Source organism: Mus musculus, chromosome 10, assembly GCF_000001635.26.
Source record: "Mus musculus strain C57BL/6J chromosome 10, GRCm38.p6 C57BL/6J".
NCBI classification, from domain to species: domain Eukaryota; kingdom Metazoa; phylum Chordata; class Mammalia; order Rodentia; family Muridae; genus Mus; species Mus musculus.
Window position 1 is genome coordinate 59,050,928 of NC_000076.6, and position 27,438 is coordinate 59,078,365.

General features: G+C 46.3%; 1 protein-coding gene across 3 annotated transcripts in view; it reads left to right on the forward strand.

The window, feature by feature from the left end:
- The window catches only part of Sh3rf3 (SH3 domain containing ring finger 3), a 327,009-nt gene that overhangs the window by 239,020 nt on the left and 60,551 nt on the right, over positions 1–27,438 (forward strand). For all 3 annotated transcript variants that reach the window (XM_011243443.3, NM_172788.3, XM_006513617.3), the window contains exon 5: positions 21,009–21,109. In XM_011243443.3, the coding sequence (XP_011241745.1) occupies positions 21,009–21,109 (101 nt within the window). The remainder of the gene's footprint in view (positions 1–21,008; positions 21,110–27,438) is intronic.

A 27,438-nucleotide genomic window follows, 5' to 3' on the forward strand; every position in this document is an offset into this window, starting at 1 on the left:
ATTATGCATGTATACACATCTGTGCACACACATCAACACCACATACTTACAAACAACCCATACACGTACAAAAACACCCATACATACTGGCGTATACTTTTTAATCAGCACACCCATGTTGGCTTTGTCTCAGGCAGAGGCCATGGTCTGCAGCAGGCACTGTTGGTATCTGGAGTTTTGTTGATCTTGACTTCCAACTCCTCTGCCCGCACACATTTTGGTCATGGGAATGGTCCTTGGGCCTGGTTCTAGTTTACAGGTGTCAGCTCTAGAAACAACCAGCTATCATGGAGCCTACTTGGGGGACACCCATGTTGAATTCTGCTAGCAGCCAGGCCGGCTCCAGGAAGGGTCACTAATAAAATAGGCTGACAGGAACACATCTTATAGGGCTCACTGCTAGTAGATAAAGGTGGATAAAGAGACCCTTCTGTCAGAAAGGGCAGCAGAAACCTGAGCTGGTTCTGCTGCTGATTAAGTGACTTCATCCTGAAGTCCTGGAGTAGAAGTGACATAATTGCAGGACTGATCCACACATGCTCAGAGCATCCATGGTAGCTAATGTTAATCTCTCTTGGTCTCTGCTACCTTAAGGTTAAAGGAAGCGTGAGGCTATGCCGGTGCCTGGCAAACACAGAAGTGGATGCTCACAGTCAGCTATTGGATAAAACACAGGGCCCCCAATGGAGGAGCTATAGAAAGTACCCAAGGAGTTAAAGGGGTCTGCAACCCTATAGGTGGAACAACAATATGAACTAACCAGTACCCTCAGAGGGTCTCTGCTGCATATGTAGCAGAAGATGGCCTAGTCGGCCATCACTGGGAAGAGAGGCTCCTTGGTCTTGCAAACTTTATATGCCCCAGTACAGGGGAATGCCAGGGCCAAGAAGTGGGAGTGGGTGGGTAGGGGAGCAGGGCAGGGGGAGGGTTTGGGGGACTTTCAGGATAGCATTTGAAATGTAAATGAAGAAAATACCTTATAAAAAATTGGAAAAAAATTTTAAAAGATGAAAGGAAGCAGCAGGGCTGTGGATTCTACAGAAAAGACTAAAGAAAGCTCAGCAGGGGTCCCCATGTTTCTGAGACAGAATGGTCTGAGCACCACTGTGAAGCCTGAAGGTTCTGGGGGCAGAGCTGTCTGACTGTGGTCCTCTTCCAAGTGGCTTCTCCAGCTGTGACTGCACTTCCTGACTCCCCGATCATTTCTCCTCTCCCTGTACTGCAGGTTACCTTACCACTAAGGGGAGCCACCAAGACCACCCTCCCCATCTCTCTCCCTCGGGCACAGAGCAATGGAGGGCAGGGACAAGGTAGAGGGGTGGGCTCCTCTCTGGTTTTCTCCTTCGGAGAGTTGCTAATGTTGTACAACCCCACTGAACAGATCTGGGGAAATGCCTGGAGTCTTCTGTAGGAATCTCCGTTTCCTTGACTGTTAGCTCAAGTGACGCCATGCCTCACCATGGCAGTTGTACACAGGATGTGTAAGAGTGGACCTGCTGCTCAGAGATTAGAAGCTCGATCGCCAGCCCACAATGTGGGAGAATTCTTCCCAAGGCTCAGGAGCTGCACTGACTTCGGTTCAGCTGCTTTCCAGTTCTCTCTGGGTTTAGGTGTTGTCCCTGGAGCTTCGGAAAGGGGTTGATTGTTCATGAGGGAGTAAGAGAACTAATATCACCTGTCACTGCTCTTCTACGATGGAGCCGAGCCTCAGAGCCTTAACACCCTGGAAACTATCTAACCCTGTCAGTCATGAACTAGAGAGAACCAGGCCAGACTGGTCTTGTACTCCTGCCTCACCACAGGCAGCTGAGGGCCACTGCTGAAATCCACTTTGGGGCATATCTCGCTGTCACCTGGGATGGAGAAACTTCAGATACCAGTTCCCCCAGAATAGTGCCAGCTCCCAGAAGTTTTTTTTTTTTTCTGCCTCTTCTTCTCTGATACGAAAGTTACTTAGGTAACTCCAGTTAGCCTCATGCTTTCTGTGTAGCTCAGGCTAGCTACTCTTGATCCTTTAGTCTGTCCCTAAGTGCTACAATTATAGGCATATGTCACCAGATATGGCCAGCTGCCAGGATTTCTGAACCGATTTACTGGGGGGATAGGCTACCTAAGTCAGAGACCCCTTCCCCTAGCTTGACTCTCTGATGTCCAATAAGAGAACGCCATACAACCTAGGGGCTACTATGGCTCTTCTCCCAAATCCTGGCTTTGCTATAGAGCATGCCTGAGCTACTCCTCCAGCTCTAAGTACCAGATGCTCTGCTGGGCCTGGGGGTGAAGGTGCCCAGGGACCCAGGACTTAGTGCTCAAACTAGGTCAATGCTAGAAACAATGGAATGGCCGGCTCACCCCAAAACCTTTCCTCTCCCATGTACTGGGCTCTAGCGGAAGGAGCCTGTTGGCTTTCAACAAAAGACAATGGGAATTGTTTCTGTGCTCATACCATAGACACAAAGACAGGGGACAGTCCCTGCTGGCTGTGCTCCACTACCTCCTTCACGGATTCTCTTCTATGGTGTGCACAGTGTGATCTGGAGGACCTAAAATAGCATGCCAAACATAGACTCATTCCCACCATTGAGACCAGACTCGGGGAGAAGGAAAGGGAAGTGTGCTACTTGGTTAGGCTGTACTGAGGGCAGAGGACTCCCAGCTCTCTGTACCTGGGTAGCCAGTGGTGCTGGGACTGACTCCAGATTTTTTTTAAATGAGCTCAGAATTGTTCCTAATTTTGACCCCCAAGCTAGAAGGGCTTGTGGCAACCAAGACCAACCAGTCTCACCTCTTACAGCCTAGCTTTGAGCAACACACTCTCCCTGGATGCTCATTCCATTGATCCCAACAAGTCTCTCACTGCAAGGCTCTCCTCATGGACAGTGGGGAGAAAGGGGAAGATTGTCCCTGGAAATTCCTCTGGGAGTTCTTGACTCCGCAGTGATTGTTTCTATAGCTAGAACTAGTGGCTGAGCCCAAAATTATCTAAGTGTTATGTGGGGGTCTGGCGAGATAGTTTTGCATAACCCACACACTGTAGATGATTTTTATTTTATTTGTTTATTTACTTACAGGGTTTCATGTATCCCAGGCTGGCTCTGAACCCGCTGTATACCCAAGGATAATCTTAAGCTTCTGATCCCCCTGCCTCCACCTCCCAAGTGCTGGCATAGCAGGCGTCCTCTATTACATCAGCTTTATTTGGTTCTGGGGAATGAACCTAGGGCTTGTGCGTGCTAGGCGACAACTTTAACCAACTATGAAACAACCTCAGTTCTGATTTTTGTTTGTGGGTTTTCTTTCAGGGTCTTTTATTTCTTTTGAGACAGCATCTCACTATTTTACCATAGCTGGCCTAGAACTCACTATATAGATTAGATGGACTGCCTTCATACTCAGAGGGCTGCCTCCTGATTTCTGGGATTAAAGGCATGTGTCACTACCTCCCAGTTACCATTTTACATATATATATATATATATATATATATATATATATATATATATATATATATATATATTTGGAACTCACTCTGTAGGCCAGGTTGGCCTGGAACTCAGAAATCTACCTGCCTCTGCCTCTCAATTTCTGGGATTAAAGGCAGCACCACCACTGCCTGGTTCAGTTCTCACATATTTTTAAGAACTTTAAAACAACAACTCAAAGCAGGGTGCTGGGAGAGATAGAGGAATCCAAAGGGACTACATGGCCCCACATGGACTAAAGTATTTACAGCATTGGCTTTTTAGTACTCAGGTTATAGTTCAGTTACCTAGCTTGGGTGTGACCTAGGCTCAATCTCCAGCACTATAAAAACAAAACTTTCTGGCTGGCCATTTTTAGAAAAGGGCTTTAGGCTAAGACCTCATTGATATTACTGCTGAGCAGGAAGAAAGAACCATTGTTTTAAGGGACAGGGGAGATGGGGTGTGGGGCGAGTGGTCATACTGTAAGGTTAAGGCTTGGACTAGGCAGTCCCTGGCATCCTACCCTGAAGTCCAGTGCCAGGATCAGAAAAGGCTGGGAGAAGGGGATTCATGGTCCTTCTCCTGGTGCATCTTCAGACCAGCAGCTTGCTTCCTGGCACCCAGTAACCAGAACAGGAAGTTCAGTGGGTTTGAGAGGGGCATCTCTGAGACTCATTCTGGAATCAGACCATGGGAGGGGCAGGGCACTGGGAGAAGGGAGGGTAGGCTGGGAAGAATGTAGGGCTCCTCCCACTGTTGATGCAGCAGGTAGCCTGAGTTTAGCTGCTTGCTTCTCCTGCGGGCTTTGTGGGACAAGAGGGCAGTGTGAGTTTCACTGGGACACGGGTGACCCCTTCTCTGCCACATCTTCTAGCACTGCTTCCAAGGACTATCTGCTCCGCTCCTGCCAGGAGCACATCGCCTCCTCATGCTGACGTGCTTGGCAACCTGCAGCCAGCCTATACCATCTTCCTCTGTTGTGCAATCACAGTTCCTGATTGTTTATCATCCTTCCAGATCCTTCATTAGCATCTGACACTGCTAACTTTATGACTTTCTGGGCATCCCTTCCCCTGCCCCATCTGGTTCAGTCTGAGTACTTTCCATGACTGTTTGTCTGTCTTGCACAGATACATATGTACCTTCCCACTACACACACCCTCACTGGTTTATGCTTCTGAGGTAGATACTTGTCTATACTTACTTTTAGCTACCTTCTCACCTGCATGATGGCTTCATTTGGAAAGGTGCCTCAGCTCAATGGATGCTAGAGTAAATCACTTCCTTTTTTCACATTACTCTGTGCCTTTATTCCATATATGTCTCTAATAATACAAAGATAATAGTAATATAATGCCAAACCAATATTCATCTTCCAAATTGCAGACTACATACCCTCAGTGCCTCCCTGAATACCCATGCACAAAGTCCAGCCTTTCTGCTTCTGCAGATACTCCCGTGACATTGTGAGACTCAGCCCAAGTTTGCCTTTCTAACCTCAACCAACTCAGCCTATGCTCCATCTATAGACCCACTGCCCACCTACCATCCACAACTCTAGGGATCCCTTCTCACTGTAACTTGTCTTGGCCATTCGCTTACTGCTAACACGCAGAAGCATAGTCATATGTAAAAATCACCTTTCTTGCAACAATTTGAAATAATCCCTTCATCTCTGCTGCTTTCTGTGCCAACGGGTCACTGATTAATCCCTGTGTTGCTGTTGTGCCTTCCAGACTTTGTGTGTCTGCCATGGAGTCTGATTTGTGGATATGGCTATTCCCCTCAAAGACCTATAGGCCCTTCAGGACAGGGTCTAAGTGCATTTGTCTCTGTGTCCTGTGTGTGCCTATCCCATAAATGGGCTTGTGCACATTAGCTTTCTTCTTGGGTGAGCCCTGTGAACTGTCAACAGCAAACTTTACTGAATGTCTTACATGCATACAAAACAACAAGGTGCATAAAACTCAGGCTGCCCTTCTGTGAGCGAATAGCTCCTGTCACTCCCGGCTCTCCTGTGAGCTCTGGGTCCCTTCTGATGGCCATGCAGAGGGTGCAGCTGAGAGACGTCTGCCTCTGATTCCATCCTGCTCACATTCGTACCCTGTAGAATTCCTTCTGCTCTCAGCAGAGGTCAGAGCACGCAGCTCTGTGTGAATAATGGAGCAGCAGTCATGTGTCATTGTTCTGCTGGGGGCAGAAGTCTGTCAACCAAAATATTGACGTAAAAGCTATTTGGGCTGCCTCCACCATTAAAAGTCCAGATGTTTTCCTATGATTGCCATTCAGACTGGGGTGAGAGGGAATCTTAATTTATCTTTAATTTGCATTTTGCTGATGGCTAGTGATGTTGAACATTTTTTTTCATGTTTATTGGCCATTTATATGGCCCTTCATCTTTTCAGAACTGCCTATTCATCTCATTTTCCTATTTATTTGAGTGGGTTGTTTGATTTCTTGGTATTTAGTTATTTTTAGTTCTTTGTATATTCTAGCCCAGATATTAATCTTCTGTCAGATTTGCAGTTAGGAAATACCCCTACAAATGCTGGCAGGGATGTTGAGAAAATAGAATTCTTATAGAATTTTATAATGATGAAAATTTATATTAGTCCAACCACTATGGAAGTCAGCATGGAGACTTCTAAAATAATAATAATAATAATAATAATAATAATAATTAATAATAATAATAATAATAATAAAATAGCTAAAACAAAATGGTCACATGATCCATCTCTCTTGAGTATTTGCTATAATATATCACAGAGGCACTTACACATCCAGGTTCATTGCTGCACAAGTCACAATAACCAGATGGAACCGGCTTATACGCCCATCAACAGATAAATGAAAACAGTGTGGTATGTGTACACACATATAATGGAATTTCATTCACATGGATGGAATTGCATTGTGTGCAGGGGAATGGATGCCTCTGGAAATGTGGTATTACCAAATCAAGTCAGATGCAAATAGTATGGGCATATTTTATATCATTAGCCGATCTTAGGTGTTATATATATGTATATATATGCTATGTAAGTATATATGTTGTAGGTATGTATGTGGGACATAAAAGGACATGTAAAACTATAGGGATTGAAAGGAAGAAATGTGGTCAAATACGTACTGTATCTGCATGACGATGTCCTATGAGACCCAGCACTGTGTATCATAAATACACACCAACTTAAGGGAAGAATTTCATATGCTTGCTTTTCAAATGATTTGGATAAGACTGGCAAAGGGTTCGCTGTTTCGTCACTTAGTGAAGGGTACATGTTTTAGTAATTCATTATTAGGTCATTTTTCTCATTGTGTGAACACGGCAAAGAGCACTTACATAGACATGAATAGACAGGACAGTCACTTTGAAATGGCTGCTGTGTACATCAAGAGATACACAGATGGGCATGGTAGCCCACGCCTAGAACTCCAGCACTGGGAAAGCTGAAGCAGGAGACTCAGACAGGCAGCCAGGATTAAATAGTGAGTTTGGGACTATCCTGGCCTACACAGTGAGACTTAAAACACTTTTTTAAAAGGACTAAAGAGATGACTAAATTTGTAAAACATTTGCCTTGCAGTCTTTAAGACCTGAGTTTGGCTCCCCAGAACCCACATTCAAAACAAAACAAAACAAAACAAAACAAAACAAAACAGTGTTTGTGATCACAATCTTAGCACAACATAGGCACAGGAAGTTGGGTCTCTGGAGATTGCTGTCAGCTAGCCCATCCTACTTGGTGAAGCTCCAGGCCAGTGAGAGACCCCATCTGAAACAAATGGTAGAAGATACCTGTCCTCCAATGCTCAAGACTGGCCTCTGGCCTCCCTATGTCTGTACATATACATGTGTACCTGTATGCATACACACACATGCCCACATATGCACACACACTCACATGCATGCCCTTGTACACCCACATATGCATATACACACATACACACACACACCTACTACTACTACTACTACTACTACTACTACTACTACTACTACTACTACTACTACTAGAGATGGAAGAGAGAGGGGATGGGGGAAGCAGGCATTAACCTGAGATTAATGGGACTGTTGCTTCATAGCAACACAATACGTTGTTTGCCATGTGTTGCTTTTTATAAACAGAACATACACTCTAAAACAGGAATAAAAATTACTAAGGTAAGAAGTAAAGACAAGGTAGGCAAAATGGCTCAGCAAATAAAGGTGCTTGCTGTCAAACCTGATAGCCTGAGTTAGGTCCTCAGAACCCACATTCTAGAGGGAAAGAACCCAATGCCCATATGCTGTCCCCTGACCCCCACACTGAGACGCGTGCACGGGTGCATACACATGTGCATGTACACACAAATAAATGAAAAATACATAAACCCATCACACCATCATCTAATATCATTGGCAAGTGTTAGGTCTATAGGTGTCTTACTTCCATACCTTCATAACACTGGTAGTACAGTAGGCATGTTTGTACCACCATCATCACAAACAAGCAAGAAAAAACTCTCATATTATCATGGTATGAACATCACAGTATCTATCACTAGGCAATAGGAATTTTTCAACTCCATTATCTCCATTATAATATGAGATTGTGGTTATATAAGAAAATGTGTGTGTGTGTGTGTGTGTGTGTGTGTGTGTGTGTGTGAGACCATTCCCAATTAAATGAAATACTATATTTATTAGAGGGATTTTCCCATATATCAAGTGTGACTGAGGTTTTCCCCAAACTGCCCAAGGAGCTGAAGTGAACATAGTTTGTTGTGAATCACTCAGTGTAAACAGATGACAACAATTAACAAGAAGCCCGGGGCGCTTAGGGACATAGAAACAGGAGCCTATTTCTGACTCAAACCTGTGAGTCCTGGGCAGTGGAAGATCTGACTCTGCCTCCTTCTAAGGCTAAAGCAGCCTCATGGCTTGCTTTAGTAAATCACGGGTTTATTAGAACATTTATAGTATGCCTTCACTGAGGTGCTGCATAGAGCTCAGAGGACCCACAAAGTCTGGAGTATTATTGGAAAACCTTTGCTGGCCCTGATGCGGAATTTTTTTTTTTTTTTTGAGGGGGCAAGGGGAATGTGCAAAACTGTGGCAACAGTACAGTGGCCAAGATGTCTCTTCAGGGACATATGTCATAAGTGCAAACTGTGCACACTGAGACACACAGCCCCAACATACTTGAAGATAGGGATTCGGAGCCCCATCACACCCCTCTCCCAAGTCCCACACAGATTTGAAAGACCTTACATTGAACACAGAGGTTAGGAAACTGAAGGTACATCTGTCTGCAGCAGTTGACATGAGGTGCTGTCACTTGTAAACTCTAAGGCCAGTTTTGTTCTAATGGCCCTCCATTGTTGCCTGTATGGTCCTACTGGCTCTGCAGGACTGAGTGTCCACACTGTGGAGGATCCTGGAAGGTCCCAGAGATAGTCTAACATGGCCCAACTCTCATGCAGCCATGGGCAAGTCCTTCAGATGGCCCCATTCACCTGAAGAGCTCAGCTGCTGACAGATAAACTCCAAATAAGCAACCCCTTGAGATGGAAGAAAGTTGCTTTAACAATGATGCAAATGGGAAAGTGTTTGCAAGTCATTAGGGCGACTTTGAAAAGAACATTTCTCAAATTCCCTATGTCTCAGAAGGAATCTGAGCTCTGCCTGGAGCTCCCTGCTACCTTAGTCTTATTTCTGCTACTATGTTGATGGGGTGGGGGTGGGAGGAAGTACTGGCTAAGAGCTGAAGAAATTGACAGCAATGGCTGCCCCAGGCCTGATGCTTTGCAACCACGTTGCTGTCAAATGCCTATCAGCCTGGCTGCCCCTGGTGCTCTACCCACCTGCAAAGCTCCAGCTGCCTTTGAGGCTGAGAGCATGTCTTACTTTTAGAAGTTTTAGCAAGTTATGAATATAATTACATGCCTTTTAAGGGATTGTCTTTAAAAACCTACCAGTTGAGCTTCAACAATGAGTATAAACAATCCCACGGTGTCTAGTCCAAGAAGAGCTTTCTTCTGCAATTCTGGAAGTAGCTGAATGTGGGCACTGGATGTGGGAGTGGGGAGTATCCATGGAGGTGAGGATCAGGCAGACTCACGTGCCTAGACTCGGAAGAAGGATCCAGAATCACTGCGGATTAGAAAGCAGAGCAGGAAAGTCACTACATGCAAATGGAGACAGTATGATCTAGAAAATGCCTTCCATTTTATGGATCCACACATGCCACAGACACAATGCATCTGTCGATGGCCACATGGCAATGTGCCTTTTGTACAAAGGGATGAAAAAGCTAATAGAAGGAGGCTTTGGATGAAGATCATCTATGCCTATATCCATGTCTTCTTCACAGATCTCTTTCCACCCTTGGTATTTTGTGGGTACTATTTTCCCACGGGTCACTCTCCTTGGATTCAGTTGATTCTTCTTAGTACTATCAAGGGCATGTCCAGTAAGCTTCAGCACACTACTGCGGCTCACTACACATACACTTCCCTGTGTAATGAATGCACTCTGTGGCAAAAGGTCAGATAGTAAATAGTGTAAACTCTGTGGTCACATGTCTCCATGTTGACTAATCACCACTGCCCTTGTACAGCTAACACAGCCAAAGTAACCTAAATGGATAAATGTTGCTAATTGGCTGTGGAACCTGGTACAGAGTTGCTAAGATACATCTGACCTGTGGTCACAGTTTGCCCCCAGTTGAGATCCTCAAGCCAACAGCTTAGCTGCTTCTGCTGCCATAGTCTACAAGCACATCTGGGATGCTCGTAGGGAGAGCATGGCCAGAGGGCAGTAGCAGAGGCACTGACCTCCACCTTAAGTGGTAAGCACAGGTGCAAGTTATAGGGTGTGGTAGTTTAAATGATAGATGCTCCTCCATTGTCTCGGGCATTTGAATATTCAGTCCTCATTTGGGGAGTGTTTGTAGAGAGCTAGGATCTATGTCCTTGCTGGAGGAAGTATGTCACTGGGCATAAGTTTCAAGAGCTTAAAGACTTAACACCATGTCCCATTTGCTCTTTCTGCTTCCTGTTTGTGGGTCAAGATGTCATTCTATTCTATTCTATTCTATTCTATTCTATTCTATTCTATTCTATTCTATTCTATTCTATTCTATTCTACTCTACTCTACTCTATTCTACTCTACTCTACTCTACTCTCTACTCTACATTCCTAAGCTATCTTCCATTCCGGTTATGTACAGAACCAAGAAGAATCAGGCCACAAATGCTTTAATTCTTGCTTTTCTTTTGAGATGCAGTTCACCAAGGGTGATACAGTGACAGCAAGTACTGAATAAAACATGTTTATCTCACTATCCCTTGGGGTGATAACAGTGTTTTCATGATGCATATTAAAAATTAAAATGATGAGGTATTTCTTCTGGGGTTTTTTTCATCTGTGGCAGAGTCTCAAACAGCTTGGGACCCCCATCCCTGCCAACCCTTTCACCTATTATTTCCTCTTATTAATCCCAGTGGTAAAACTACATGGCCTAGTTGGCATGCTTGCTTATGAGACTATTAAATTGCAATGAGGATCCTCTGCTGTTGGTAACAACTGGAGAGTTTAGGGCTGAGCAATGGAAGTATTGCAGCCAGAAGCTGGTGCTGAGTTGATCCTAGAGAATGCTGGCATTTCACAGTGCAAGCCACTGTCACCAGCAGCAGCCCAGAGTCACACTGTCGGTGACTGTTACTGGGGCGTGCATCCATTCAGCCAGGAGGAGAGAAGTATGAGTTCCAGGATTGTGTCTGCTTTCTGGCCTTGCAGTCCTGGAGCCCTGTGATGCTGGCGGAACCCCTGCACTATGGGAGGGCTCCTTGGCTCGTGTTTATGCTGGCACCATGGGAAATCCCATACGGTGAGGGCATTCTCATTGGCTGTGACTCTTAGATGACCGACCCCATGTCTACCAGGCTGGTGCCGAATGCTCATGCTTGGGCCTGAGGCTATCACCAGTTCTTTGTTGTTTATGGGCAGTGGCACCATGGGGTACACCGCTGACCACCTAGGTGGTCAGCTCTTGAATGTGTGTGTCTTCACCTGTTCAGGCACAGTCCTGGTATGTGTCCTTCCTGGATTTATTTTTTTCAAAGATATGATGATACAAACATTCTATATATCTTTGTGTGTAGGTGGCAGGTGCGCGTACGTGTGTGTGACAGGACACTTACAGAGGTCGGGGACAACTGTTCAAGAGTTGGTTCTTGCCTCCTACCTTAGTTTTTGGTGCCTCCTGTTGCTTCTGCAGCTGGGCTGTGTGCTCGAAGTGAGGTGGCCGATGAGCTTCTGGGCAATTCTCCTATCCTGGTCTCTCATATCACCATAGGAGTGCTAGGGTTACAGATGTCTATCCCCATCTCTGGCTTCATTACATATGTTCCAGGGATCCAGACTCGGGTCATCAGGCTTGTGCAGCAGTGCTTTGCTTTTCCCCCACTGAGCCATCTCTGCCCCACACCAGACTTCTCAAGACCCATCGTGGGAAGGGTCAGCAGGCACGTAATCCTTGGTAAGCAAGGATGGATTTGCCTTTGAATTTGGAACAGAGATTTCTACCAGACACTCTTGGAGTCATTATAGACCATTGTCTGAGTACCATGGCCATAGGTTTTGTTGTTGTTGTTGTTGTTCTTGTTGTTTACTTTTAAAATTTAGGAGAATTCTATACTTGCGTACTGTATTTACATCATTTTTATCCCCCCCCTCTTCCCCTCCAACTCCTCTCCTGTCCCCCAACTCTCAAAAATCATTACCTCTTCTGTAATGACTATTATCATTTACACATGTATACAAATGTGTGTGTGTGTAGTGTATACATGTATGCAATCTAGGGAGTCTACTTAGTGTTCTCACATGCATGTATTTAGGACTAAACACTTGGGATTGGATAACCAATTGTGGGTTCATCCCTGGAGAAAGTGCCGATTCTCCCTCCCGTTCTCAGAAGCCATTAATGGCCTGTAACTTCATCTTGTGAATGTCACCATCCCGTGCATATAACTGTTGTCATGAAGTTCTTGTGTAGGCATGCACACTGTTGACATTTTGTGGGTGCAGCATTCTTGTTGAGTCTAGAAGACACTCTCTCATAGGAGGCACGCTGGCCTTCTGGCTCTTAAAATCTGTCTGCTCCCCCTCGTCCGATTTTCCCTGAGTGTTAGGCAAAGTGGTTACATTGTATAGGTATCCACTAGGGCAGGGAACTCCGCAGTTACTTTTCCTCTATATTTTGACCATTTGTGAGTATCTGCTGAATTAAAAATAGAGTCTTCTTTGATGAGGGCCTGAGTGGTATACTTGCCTGTGTGCATGGGGATAAGTATTTACAGGACAGTTAGAAACTGTATTAATTTAATGGCATAATGGCAGTGGAAGAGTCTTTTCCAGGGCCAATGACCCTACCTTCACTGGGTAGTTGGCTACTATTACAGTACTAGGCATGGGTTCCCTCCTATTGTACAGGCCTTATGCTCAATTAGACAGCTATTTGGTTACCCCCCCCCCCCCAGTCCCCAAGATAAAGGTGTCAGTACTGCACCATTGGGACATCCCACCTGTGGTTCAAAGGCTTCATAACTGAGGAGGACCATTGATTGCTTTTGTCCCCTTGGCAGATTGCAGAGCTCCTTCCAATAATATGAATGCTAGTCCTCAGGGGGGAGGCTCTCGGGTCAGTTCCAGCTCAGTTCCTGCAAATACTATTCAAAGTATATCCAAATTGTGTGGTATACCTTCAAGTTCTAAGTGGCCACCAAGGGCAATGGCAACTGTCTATGTTGTTTGGGGAGTCTCTGGGAGTCGACTGACCAACACATTGAATGAGGTTTTCTTGGATAGTCTGTGGCTCTTGTTGGGGGAGCATTATCACCTCCACATGAAATAGCTCCATGTAAGGAATTATAGAACAGTGTTTCCCTGTCTCTTTTCCAGATATGGTTAATGATAATTGCTTCTCCTTCCTTTCTGTCCCTCTGCATGAGCCTCCTCCTGATCCTCCAAGTCCCCTGCAGTCTCTCCCCTTCACAGCACCTGTGTCCTACTATGCCACACCATTCAGGGTCCCTTTCTACACTGCTGGCTTCCATGGTTACTTCAGGTTATGCACCCAGATCTAACGATTGGGAGCTCTGATTCCCGTGCTATACCTTATAGATCCAAGTAACCATCTCTGACATTCTTCACAAAAATAGAAGACCCATATCTGTCACCCTGCATAAAAGTCAACTCCAAATAGATCGAAGGCCTCCATGTGAAAACTGGAACATGGAGAGTGCTAGTAGAAAAATAATTAGAACCCTATAACACACAGGCACAGGAAAAGGCTTTCTGAATGGGAGTCCATTTGCCTGGGAACTAAGGCCAACAACTGATGAATGGGAATGCAGGAAACAGCCTCTATCCAGCAAAGGAAGCAGCTGAGTGTAGCAGAAGCCCACAGAGTGGGTGTGCATCCTTGCCAGTTGTCCATCCAATAGAGAAGTAATATACAGAATATACCAAGATTTAAAAAATAATTGGAAAAACAAATGACTCAATTTAAAAAAAAATACAGGCTCTGACACTGAACAGAGGGTCTCAAAAGAAAAAATTAAAATGACTGAGAGAAATAATGTGATGAACAACCTTAGCAATCAGGAAAGTTCAAAGCCTAAGATCAAGAAGACAACTGACAAGTTATGCTGAGGATATAGAGAGAGGGGAGCCCTCCATCCCCTCTTTGTTTGTAGATTACAAATGGCGCAACCACTATGGAAATTAGTGTAGTGGACTCTCAGAGAACTGAAAATAGATCTACTATGGAGTGATTTATTTTTGCGTACCTGGCCCTTTAAAGGAGCCCCAGTTGATAGTCAACTATCCCTTTAAGATAACCATTTGACTCTATGACCTACAATGTGGATTGGCTCTTGGACTTCTGGGAATAGGAGAGGATATAAAAAGCCAGCAGAGGGATGACAGAGAAGGGTAGGGTCCAGGAGGCAGGAGAGTATGGCTGGAGAGTTGGGTTAGAACAAACAGTTGGTGTGGGAAGAAAGGTTGAGTAGGGCTAGAAGAGAGAAGGCATTTGGGGCAGACAAGAGACTGCACGGAGTGGAAATAGGAGACCACTGGGCAGGAGAAACTGAGCTGAGCCTGTGAAGATATTGTCAGGAGACAGTTGAAAGTGGGCTCGGCTAGCAAAGTGAGAAGGCAGTTGGTGACAGTTGAGCCAGGCGAGGCTGAGCTGAAGAGCTAGGTTAAAGCTGTTGTTAGAGTTTGGAGCTGCTAGTACTTGGAAAACTGGAAGAAGGGACTGTTTCAGTAACATGTGGGGGGACTGAGGGAGGAATGGTTGGGAGAAATGTTGGAAGGGGATCCGGCTGGAAACTAGGAGGATGGCTGGCAAAGAGATGAGAGAACTGGTTTCTATCTGTAAGAAAAGGAGACGTTGAAAGAAAGCACACATTTTACAATCTATCATATGACCCAGCTCTACCAATCCTCAGCATATAACCAAATGACTTGACATACAGATACCTGCTTAGCCACGTTCTCTGTCACTCTGTTCTCAACAGACAGAAAACAGAAACAACGCTAATATCTTTCACCCAACGAAAGTGTGGTACACACACTGTGGAATTCTACACAGCTGGGAAGATAAAGTAGATTTGCAGGCAAATGGATGCACCTGAAAAATATACTGAGCGAGCTACCCCAGTAAGAACCAGAGACACAAATATCATATTTCCCTTATTTGTGGATCCATAACCCCAGTTTCCATCCAGAGCAACCAGATCCCCAGCTTTGTTATTTTTATCATTTCCTTGTTTCTAAAAATTAAATGATTAAAAATCTAATCGGAAACAAGGCTTGGTGGTACTCAACTGTAATCCCAGCTACTGGGGAGGCTGAGGCAGGAGGGTCTCAAGTACAAGGGCTGCCTGAGTTAAAGAATGAACTCAAGGCTATCCTAGGCAACTTAGTGAGACATTGTGTCCAATGAGAAGAGTGTTGGGTGCACAGCTCAATGTTAGAATGGTTGCCACCCGTAGTCACATAATGACATCCATATATATGCATATACATAGTCAACATGTATATTTAAAGCAAAGGTAGAATGGCTGTTTGCAGCTAGGTGGAAGCCCTCAACTGAATACTCCATTTTACTTCAAACCAGACTTTCTTACCCCTCACAGTGCTGCTTTGTTTCAGACACTCATTAAAACCATCTCAAGAGAAAAGTGATGGAGTATGAAAGTGCATCTGGACAGCACTGTGTTAGCCGAGGCTCAGCCAGAGGCTAGGAACCCCATGCCCTACCCTGACCTGTGAGTTTCTAATAGGCTCTTTAAGGCTTCGGTGCCTGCCATGTGTTTTCTGCCAGTGTCAGAGGCCAGCAGCCTGTCATCGGGGATCCTCAGCAGGCTCTATAACCTCAGCAGACATCCTCTAAATAGTCTTGAAGTCTCCAGAAAGTCAGAGCCCCCAGCTTCCTGCCCCAGTAGAGTTGCTCTTCTTGTTGTTTTCCTGGTGACAGAGATGAAGACCTGCTTCAGACGTGGATGGGCAGAAGCCAATGTGCATCAGGAAAGCGCAAAGCCTACCACGCCCCCTTGGCAAGGTTACTCTTTGTCCCTGGCAGAGCTCACGCTGATGCTGCTGCCACCAGGTCGTAACTCAGTGATGTCCCCTCTGGATGTCACTGCACAGCAGTGCCACACTGTAAGCACGAGTCTTCCAACTTGGGAAAGGACTCTGTCTTAGTTTCTTTTCCTGTTGCTGTGATAAAATGTTCTGGCAAAAGCAATGTAAGCAAAAGGTTTATTCTGGCTTGCAGTTCCCTGGGGCTGCAGTTCTTCATGGTGGGTTTAGGTGTGAGGGCAGGAGCAGAAGCTGGCTGGTCATGCGACATTGGCATTCAAGAAACAGAGAGTGACTAGGAAACAGGGCCAGGTATGAAGCCTCAAAGCTCACACCCAGGGACCCATGTCTTCTAGCAAGGATCTACCTTCTCAAAGTCCCACAAACTTCCCAAACTATGCCAACATCAAGGGACCAAGTGTTCAAACACATGAGTCGGGGGGGGGGGGGAGGGCATTTCTCATTCAACACAAGTATAAGTAGTGCAGTTCTAGCCAATGCACAGCTTAAAATAAAGGAAAAACCTTCCATATTGGTTTGGTAACATCTGTTATATAGAGTTCCAGCTGTTGGTTTCCAGGAGGACCACCAGCAATTGCTCCCTGAGCTTAGATGCCAATGCTCTGCTTCCCACTCCCTACCCCTCAACAACTCACCCCCGAACTCCTGCCTCCGTCCTCTACATAGGCCAGAGATTGCTTCAGCCACAGAGTCCCTGGGTATCACCTCAACCTATCCTCCTAAGCCTCCTGATACCTTCCCTATGGAACCCTGATGTTTGGTTTACCCAGAGGATCAATTATGGGCTAAAGGCCTTCATACCACCCAGTGCAAGATAAATACAAATGATAGCCACACCATGGGCCAAGCCTTCCCCTTTGCCCAGAAGATGGAAATCTGCCTTCACTGTCTCTCCTGGCCAAAAACATTCTGCCATCCTATTGAGTTCTGGCTTGAGTGGCCTCAAGGCCATTGGAGATGTTGTGGATGTGGAGAGATGAGCTGCAGCAGAGCTCAGGCAGGTTCTATGCAGTCCCCATCTCTGCTCTGGCCAGGACTTTGCACATGTGCCACTGAATTTATCTAGCCTAGCTCTTTGGGTGCTCTTGGTGTAGAAACTAGATCCTTGCAGGAAGTTCCCACACTGGGGCCTTAGTGACCTGGCATCATTGTCCTGCCTGACTGTCTCATTTTAATGCTTCTACCAGGCCACCATCCACCTTCCCTTCCACCTTAAGAGACATATCCCATTCCTTTTAGAAGCTGCCTCCAATCCCCTTATGTGTGGCCTGAACTTACTGGGACAACTCATGTGCTCATGTGTAAGTGCCTGTCTAATGACTCTTCCCCACAGTACCAACACTGGAGTTAGAGACCCTCTCTGCTTTGCCTACTGTGAACGCCCAGTTGGCAAGGTACTCCACACATGCCCCGTTAGTGTGTAAGGTTGTGCTGTGGTGCCTGGAAGTTCTGGAGAAACATTAGAGTTGACAGTCTGAGTCCCTGACCCCTAGGAAGAGCTAGAAACAATGGCAGTGCCCAAGGTGGGCTGCTAGACTCCTTCACAGATTCCCTTCACTGAACAAGAACCATGATGCCCACGGGGGAGCGTTCCCTGCCTCCCTGCCTCTGCTGGAACTTCTGTGACAGTCTCCTGGTAGCTTCAGAGCCTTCCTGAACGGAGAACACTTGGTCTCTGGCTCACTCCATAGGATGGCAGAGGTGACAGCAGATGGCCAGTCCCATAGCTTCTCAACAAGAAGACACATTCACAACTCCAAACCTGTATCCCACACATGTCTCCTAGCTCTTTCCTGGGTTGGACTTAGGCATGAGATCCACAGGGGTAGAAACCTGCCTTTGGAACTTGGTGTTCTCTCTTTGTGAAGTTTAAAAGGCCCAGGGCCCTAGTCCAAGCATCAGTCTTGGGAGATATGAAGTTACCTTGAAGACACAGGAAACTTCATCTTTCAGTTGCACAGTCTCACTGCAAGGCTCTATGATGTTTAAACAGAAACCAGAAACTGTTTGACTTGGTAGAGACTCTAGGTGCTGTGGCCACAGGACCCATACAAATCCCTGAACAAGAAGGTTGTAGGATCAGCAGGAGGCCAAGTGCCACAGAGCTCCTTAGCTAGGCAAATCCAGGCTGCTCCTATGTCCTGAGAATCACTTCCTTACTCCCCTGTCAGCTAAGCAAAGCTAGTCAGGGTGCAAGGTATGAATTTGTGTAAGGTTGTCCTAAGGTAGCCTGCCCCTATCTCTGTGACCTCTGCATTTAGTGACCCCCGCTTACCTGAGGCCACATACCCTATGCCGTGAACTTATCACGTTCAGAGTCATGACAGTTCCAAGTACCACATGATGTTTCTGCCAAGGTCCCAGCAGCTTGGTCATAGTCATCCAGCTCCTGTGTGTCTGTCTGTCCTTGTTAGGTAGGGGAGGAAATGCCAGGGTCCTTTAGGCCGAGATAGACGAAGGCCTACTGAACTCGACGACTCTGGCATTCCCCCTCCCCCATACATGTTAGTTTTCTAGAAGTGCCGAATTGTTCAAGAAACTCAGTGGAGCAGCAAGCAGCTCCTCCCTGGAAGCTCTGGGTGCTAGAGTCTAAAATGAACTGTTTCCCCCGGGGGCGGGCGGGGGGGCAGTTATGCCTCTCTCCTGGTTTCTGGTAGCTGCTGATTATCTTTGCAATTCCTTGGCTGGTAGACACGTGACTGCCCTCTGGCCCTATTGTCACATAGCCTCCTGTCCCCTGCGGGTCCTGTTCACAGGGTCATCCTTACTCCAATATACAAAGACACTCCAAAGGAGGTCTTGCTCATAGGTGTCAGGAGCTATAACGTGGACTGATCTTTTTGAGGGGGATACAATTCAACCCACTACACCTCCAAATACCTGTGAACAGAAGGGATGAACTGGTATTGAGGGGGGTTGCAGACAACATTTACCCTAAGGATCGAAATGTCCTTGCCTCCTTGGAACCTTAGCCTGGAGAACGCAACATGCAAAAGCACCGGAAGGCACGGCTTGGGGTAGGAGCATCACCCAACCATACCCTGTTTCAAGGGATCCTTGAAGCCTTGAGACCCCAGATGCAGAGTCTTTGGGGCCATATTGTGCTTTGTCATCCCTGGTCAACCTGCTGTCTCTTGGATGTCACCTCTTTAGAAGTTAATGTTCAGCTCCTGAGATTACCAGGGCTTTTTTTTTTTTTTAATTTTAAACTCCAGATTTTATTCCTCTCCTGGTCCTCCCCCATACTACATGCCATACCTCCTCCCCACCCCCTGTCTGCAGGAGGATGACCCCACCCTCCCACCCCCACTTCACCAGACTGCTAAACTCCCTGGGGCCTCCAGTTTCTTGAGGGTTAGGTGCATCTTCTCTGACTAAATCCAGACCCATCAGTCCTCTGCTGTATATATGTATTGTGGGCCTCATATCAGCTGGTGTATGCTGCCTGGTTGGTGTTCCAGTATCTGAGAGATCTCGGGGTTACAAGTTAATTGAGACTGCTCATAGTTCTCCTACATAATTGCCCTCCTCCTCAGCTTCCTCTTGTCTCTAATTCAACCACAGGGGCAGCAGCTTCTGTCCATTGCTTGGGTACAAATATCTGCCTCTGATTCTTTCAGCTGCTTGTTGGGTCTTTTGCAGGGCAGTCATGCTAGATCCCTTTTTGTGAGCACTCCATAGTCTCAGTAATAGTGTCAGGCCTTGGGGCCTCCCCTTGAGCTGGATCCTACTTTGTGCCTGTCGCTGGACCTTCTTTTCCTCAGGCTCTTCTCCATTTCCATGTCCATTCTCCAGTTCTTTCAGACAGAAACAATTATGGGTCAAAGTGTGATTGTGGGGTGGCAACTCCATCCCTCACTTGATGCCCTGTCTTTCTGCTGGAGGTGGCTCTTCAAGTTCCCTCTCCCCAGTGTAGGGCATTTCATCTAAGGTCCCTCTCTTTGAGTCCTGAGAGTCTCTCACCTCCCAGGTCTCTGGTACATTCTGGAGGGTCCCCCAACCTCCTACCTCCCGAGGTTTCATATTTCCATTCTTTCTGCTTGCTGGCCCTCAGGGAGATTGTCACTTTTAAGCAAACAAATTCTGCAGTTGTAAAGGAGAGTTCCTGAAGAGAACTTGTCCACAAAAAGATGACTGATTAAAAGTTGAGTAGCTGTGGGGAGGTTGGAATGTTGCAGATCCAGAGTCTAATTACAGTTTCTCTTGGGCTATTTTTTAGCCCAGCTAAAGAGCCTTCCCTTGCCTCAGTGTCAGACCTAACATCCTCATCACCAGATAAAAGCCTTTGGAATGTATAAACAGAACCCTATTCTCCGCCAATCAAAGGACTTGGAGTACTATCGGGGGAACATCAGAACCGCAGCTGAGATCTCTCTATTGTGGTGTAATAACCTAGCTAATATTTCCACCATAGATTCGCAAAGCATCTTAATTGATAATTTTCTTTGTTCTATTACTTTAACAACTTCACGAAACTGCTTCCACGATGGAACACAGTGTTTGAGGAAACCTAAATCTGTGTTCCCAGGCCATAGCCGTCTAAATTGGCTTACAGAACCTTTCATATAATTTTCATTTCCACACACTAATAATTAGTCCAGGTTCTAAGGATAAAGCTAGGCCTCTACCCGACAGGGTCTCCTCCCATGTTGACCTTGGGATGGTACTTAGAAGGGGCCCTTGAAAGATGCCTTGAGCCACCAACCTCAATGCAACAGGATAGCATATGTGATTCCTAGCCAAGGAAGTAAGGCGTGAGGACTGGGAAGATGGAGGCTTTGACACCGAGGGAATGGATACCCGTGGCTGCTGGGGGCCTACTGAACCACTTGTTCCTTAAGTGAGACCTTTCTTCTACTCACTCACGTATCCTCTTGTGTCTTTTCAGGACTCCTCTTCCGCTGGACCTGTCCCCACAGCCCTCCCACGAGCTGCTGCAGTGGCTGGAGAACAGGGCATGTCTCCCAAAGTCCAGCTGCCCCTCAACGTGTGAGCTGCCCCTCATGTCTGTCGACATTCTCTGCACACTGGCATTTACACAAGTGGTTCCTAGTGGGTTTTTCAGTTGGTTACTAGCTGTTCTTTGTAGTCGCACTTGTGTGTCGATGCTTCCCTGAAGGGGAGTGTGAAAAGTCTCTTAACGCTGCTGTCCCTAGGATAATTAGGAGAAGTGAGGGAAGACTAATCACACTGGACAGCACAGGCCCTCAGTGGTCTATCAAGAAAGGAGTCAGCTATTTATTTCTTAGAGCAGGTCCCAGAGGTTGCTGTTCAGGCTCAGCTTCCCCGGGGAGGCGAGGCTAGACTGCCGGGCTGGGACTGTAGAGACTGCAGACAGTGAACCAAGAACAGACTCTCAAGAGGCAGTTTCAATGAGACAGCTTTTGAATGGGGGTTGTGGGGGGAGGGACTTAAACCTTTGAGGGGATGGAGAGAGGCTTTCCTTTCAGGGTGATTGAACATCATTGGCAGAGGCCAGAGTGCTATGGATGCCTCATTTGCATAAGGAGGAACTCCAGGTGCTGCCAGACATGACCTTATAAGGGGAGAAGAAGTCTAACCTGGCTACCACAATGTGTAACCTCCTGGTGGGGGGTGGGAGCATCATAGAGATGGAAGCACAGGGCTACGGGCATTGGGACATGCAGGCCTGGGGCAGAGGGGCAGCGATGCTGCTCCCGCTGATCTCAGGATGCAATTTCTGGGGTTTGGACATGCCATAACCCCACTCTTCCTCCATGCCTGCTCCCCATGGCTCCCCAGCCCCACAAGAGGTCCCTGAGCTCTTGGGTGTCCTGAGGATGGAAGGGTGTGGTGAGGTCAGCAGCCATCCTTGGAAGTATGATCAGCAGATTAATTCTGCCGGCTCAGAAGTGCCACCCCGAGGCAGGCCAGCTGCTTGCCAACCCCAAATATAACCACATGAATCACTGCCAGGAAATAAGGTGTTTATCTTGTTGAGGAAATTTTCTCTGCTAAATTACAGCATTTAAGCGAAATGTGGAATTCTAAAACTCCCATGTAAATAGTCTTCTTGAGAATTAGATGGCTTCTGTATTTGGCAGTGAGCTCAGCCTCTTGAGTGGATGCTTTAAGGTGGAGTGGATGGAGTTGTCAGGCATAGGAATAAGGACAGACAGTTCCGCCAGTGTAGGCAAGCCAGTGGGACAGTCAGGCTCTGTATGGTGCAGAATTTAAAGCGTTGGGGGAAGATGCTTCTGGACAAAACAATTTGCCAAGTTCAAATCATTTCTCCAGATCACCTCAACCACCCCGTGCATTCCTGCCTTGCTCATTTGGCCAACGTCAGATGTTAGACTTGAGAATGGATAAGAAAGTTCTGAACACCTTCTTCTTAACTTGCTCACTCTCATGATTAACCAACCTAATAAAAGAAACCTGAAACGTATCCACTTTTCTCCTGGCTTCCGAAGGAAACCAGACTAATAAGCTATCTTCCAGATTAGTGTTCAGGTTAAAATTCACCTTTTCAGCAGGACTAGGTGTCAGGTAGAGGTAGCCTGCCTGGTTTGTAGGTTCAGCTATCCTTTAATTCAGTCAACCCCTCATGGGTAGACAATATTCAATAAGAAATCCCAGAAAGTTCCTCAAACCAAAACTTGGATTTTCCATGCCACATGTGTAAAGCAATGTGCAGATGCAGTGTTCAGTATTGTGCCAGTGAGAGAGAATGGATACAGAAGAGTGACATCCATTAGATGCAAGTATTGAGCCGGTCTTTATCTGGGATGTAGGCATCTACGGATTTAGGTGCACAGGGTATGCTGGGATCCTGAGAGTGCTGACCATGTATGGCCATATTCCTGGTCTGCTACTATGGTTCCATTATAATCCAGAGGCCAAGAGAAGTAAGTGAGAAGGATGGAGAGAAGAGCTGGATGCAGGGCACCACCTCTGAGGAAGTGGGGCTCCTGTCTACAGGAGATGGCTTTGATACAATTCCTCATATGGGAAACAGGACAAAAGCCAGTGATGAGCCTAGGCTCATTTTTGTGTCCTCACAACTAGGCAAAGGCCTAGACCCAGGCTCTCAACAAGTACCTACATTTCCTTGAAAATCAAGGCACCCCATTCCTGGATATGGAAGGTTCTCAATTATTATGTTGGGCCAGCTACCAGAAATGACTTCTATGTGTCTGAGACCTGGGAGTCAGGAAACATCCAAATACATTCTTTGAGTCTCAGTTGTAGACAATAAACACAAAGGGCCCTTCTCCCTTCCTAGCCCTCTCTACCACAGAAACAGTCACTAGGATCTGCAACATGGCCTCTCCTTACTCCCTCCCTCACCCCAGGTCACATTGCCCCTATTGAGCTTGAGACTCATCTGTGTAGCCCGAAGGGAGACTTGATTATCCGATATTACCTGGAAGTAACTAACCGACTTGGATGGGGGGAGTTGGCAGGCAATACAGAGACATTGTGAGCAGTAGACCAATTCATACCTTCTAAGAGGCCAGAGAAAATGTCAGAGTGTGCATCCATGTCCGTGTACTGAGGAGCAGAGACATGCTTACAGATGGCATACATGTTACAACGACATACATGGCCCAATTTGAAAACCTCATGGTTGAAATTCTATGTTGCATGTTACTGAACAGAAGATGAGTTTTCTGAGCAGGTGTGTGTAGCCTGACCAATCCGTACTTTCTTTTTTCTTTTTTTTTTTTAATTAGATATTTTCTTTATTTACATTTCCTAGTAAATGTTATCCCCTTTCCTAGTTTCCTCTCCGAAAATCCCCTATCCCCTCCCCCTCTGCTCCCCAACCCTCCGACTCCTGCTTCCTGGCCCTGGCAGTCCCCTATACTGGGGCATAGAACCTTCACAGGACCGAGGGCCTCCCCTCCCATTGATGACCAACTAGGCCATCCTCTGCTACATATGCAGCTAGAGCTACAAGTTCCACCATGTGTTTTCTTTCATTGGTGGTTTAGTCCCAGGGAGCTCTGTGGGTACTGGTTAGTTCATATTGTTGTTCCTCCTGCAAACCCCTTCAGGTCCTTGGGTACTTTCTCTAGCTCCTTCATTGGGAACCTTGTGCTCTGTCCAATGGATGATTTTGAGCATACACTTCTGTATTTGCCAGGCACTGGCAGAGCCTCTCAGGAAACAGCTATATCAGGCTCCTGTCAGCAAAATCTTGTTGACAACTGCAATAGTGTCTGGGTTTGGTGGTTGTTTATGGGATGGATCCCCAGGTGGGGCACTTTCTGAATGGACATTCTTCAGTCTCTGCTCTGAACTTTGTCTCTATAACTCCTTCCATGGGTATTTTGTTCCCCCTTCTAAGAAGGATCAAAGTATCCACACGTTGGTCTTCCTTCTTCTTGAGTTTCATGTGCTTGCTAATTGTATCTTGGGTACTCTAAGTTTCTGGACTAATATCCACTTATCAGTGAGTGCAAATCGTGTGTGTTCTTTTGTGATTAGGTTACCTCACTTAGGATGATATTCTCCAGATCCATCCACTTGTCTAGGAATTTCATAAATTCATTGTTTTTAATAACTGCATAGTACTCCCTTGTGTAATTGTCACTTGATCTTTGACAAAGGAGCTAAAACCATCCAGTGGAAAAAAGGCAGCATTTTAAACAAATGGTGCTGGCTCAACTGGAGGTTAGCATGTAGAAGAATGAGAATTGATCCATTTTTATCTCCTTGTACAAAGCTCAAGTCTGAGTAGACCAAGGAAGTCCATATAAATGAAACTTATAGAGGAAAAAGTGGGGAAGAGCCTTGAAGATATGGGCACAGAAGAAAAATTCCTGAACAGAACAGCAATGGCTTGTGCTGTAAGATCAAGAATCAACAAATGGGACCTCATAAAATTGCAAAGCTTCTGTAAGGCAAAGAACATTATCAATAAGACAAAAAGACAACCAACAGATTGAGAAAAGATCTCTACCAATCATAAATCTGATAGGGGGCTAATATCCAATATATACAAAGAACTCAATAAGTTAGACTCCAGACAACCAAATAACCCTATCAAAAAATGGGGTACAGACTAAACAAAGAATTCTCACTTGAGGAATACTGAATGGCTGAGAAGCACCTAAAAAAATGTTCAACATCCTTGGTTATCAGGAAAATGCAAATCAAAACAACCCTGAGATTCCACCTCATACCAGTTAGAGTGGCTGAGGTCAAAAACTCAGGTGACAGCAAATGCTGGCGAGGATGTGGAGTAAGAGGAACACTCCTCCATTGCTGGTAGGATTGCAAGCTGGTACAACCATTCTGGAAATCAGTTTGGTGGTTCCTCAGAAAATTGGACATAGTACTACCAGAGGATCCCGCAATACCTCTCCTGGGCATATACCCAGAGATATTCCAAGTTGTAATAAGGACACATCCTCCACTATGTTCATAGCAGCCTTATTTATAATAGCCAGAAGCTGAAAAGAACCCAGATGTCCCTCAACAGAGGAATGGATACAGAAAATGTGGTACATTTGCATACTTTCTGATATAGTTTGGTAACTGACTGCTCTTCCTGTCAGGGTAGCTATAAGTCACGTTCAAAACTCTAAATCTGAAGATGAAAGAATTTATATTTACAAAAACGACTGCAGCAGCAGTGTACCAAGTGTGTCCAGGATTTATGTCCGTTGGAACTCTAGACAAGGGCCCAGAAGAAGCTCGCGTGTGGATCATTGATGAAATAGCTCCAAAGGGAGACATGATGAAGCATCCGTTCGCTCTACATAGGGCAACCAACAAGCCAAAGGAAAAATGTCGCCCAAGTCAGGGCTAGTGAACATTAGTTTATTGGACCTAGAGGAGCATGATCGAGGGATTACTCATAGGAGTGGGGTGTGGTTTGCTCCCCACAAAGAACTGCACCATCAGAAAGTTGTATCCCAGCAAGAATGATGAACTCCCGAAAGCGCTTGAACGGGCCTCTTTGTTAACTTTCTACTGAGTGCATACTCTGGCATTTCCTTGGACCCACAAGCCTTTGATGCAGATTTACTTACTGATAAGGGGAGCAGGAGGGAGGGGGTGGCTGGACCTTAGGTGAGGTGAAAATGACCTTATCACCCCCTCCTTCTTTAAGGGGCTGTCTACAGACTTTGCTTTGCAGTGGTTTCCTGCAGGTACCAGCTCCTATGATCAGGATGGTAATGGAATGGCTGTGTTATGTCTAGAGGACAGTGTTTCCCAATAGACCTGATCCATAGCCCTTGTGTATTGTGTCCTCAGGAGGCAGCTTTTCTAACTAGCACGAAAGCCGCATGCAGGCCATGGGTTAGTAGTGCATCAGTCCTTCCTATAGTCTCCTCTCTTAGTGTCAGCTTTTGCACATTTGAATCTAAACATGGTGGTGGCTCAGCCGATCTGGATGTGGGGGTGGGGGGCCAGGCAGTGACGCAGGGCAGAGACTGCCTTGAGGACTCTATGAAGGCCTATGTCAAGCTTCCAAAGCCTTCTGAAGCAGGTGAAAAGTGAGAGCCAGGAGGGTAAGGACCATGCCATCCACATGGGCACCTGGGTATCCCTAGATTCTATACCAGATTCTGGGCACATGTGCATTGTGAGGGATATTCACCTGCACAGACCAGGCGGGGTAGCTGGGTGATGCAAGTGTGAAGGACCAGTAAAAGGAGACACCTCTATGGCTGTCACTAGGAATCTGGAAGTGAGCAGTGCAGGAAATGGGCTGCTTAGACTCCCTAGGGCTGGTCCCGTCTGAGGGTACAAAGTGAGCACCTACACAGGTTGTATCCACCACCTGAGGCTCCGAGTTCTCCTCCTGGTGCCATCCTTTGAACACAGTAGTTGATAGGTGGGCGCACATCTCCACATCCTGTACCTGGGAGGGGCTAACAAGGAAGAGAGTGGACACAGGACCTCTTGCAGGAGCAACGGGAACAAATCTTTCACTCAGCATTGGAGAAATGTGAGCAAGCCAGCATCTGGCAGAGAAGGGATGTGACAGGCTTCGGGGCCCCGGAAGAGTCTGAATCATGATTAGAATCGAAGGAAAATCTGCAGACAGCTGCCAGCTAAGAACTTGCCAAAGATGCAATGACGGGCGAGCAGAGCATGTGCCACTGAGTCACACATGGATGCACACAGAGTCATCACAGCTGCCGGCCTGGCCAGCCTGCGCTTTGCCTTGGGACACTGGGTGCAGAAGTGAGAGCTGACGCTGGGCCTCTAACAGTTCTGAGGGAGATTGCTAGAACTGTTCTCTTTGTACACATTGCTTTGTGTGTTCCGTGGATGCTTTCTGAGTCACAAAGGAAAGTGGAAACTTAATAGCACGCCCCTCCCCCTCCAGCCAGCAT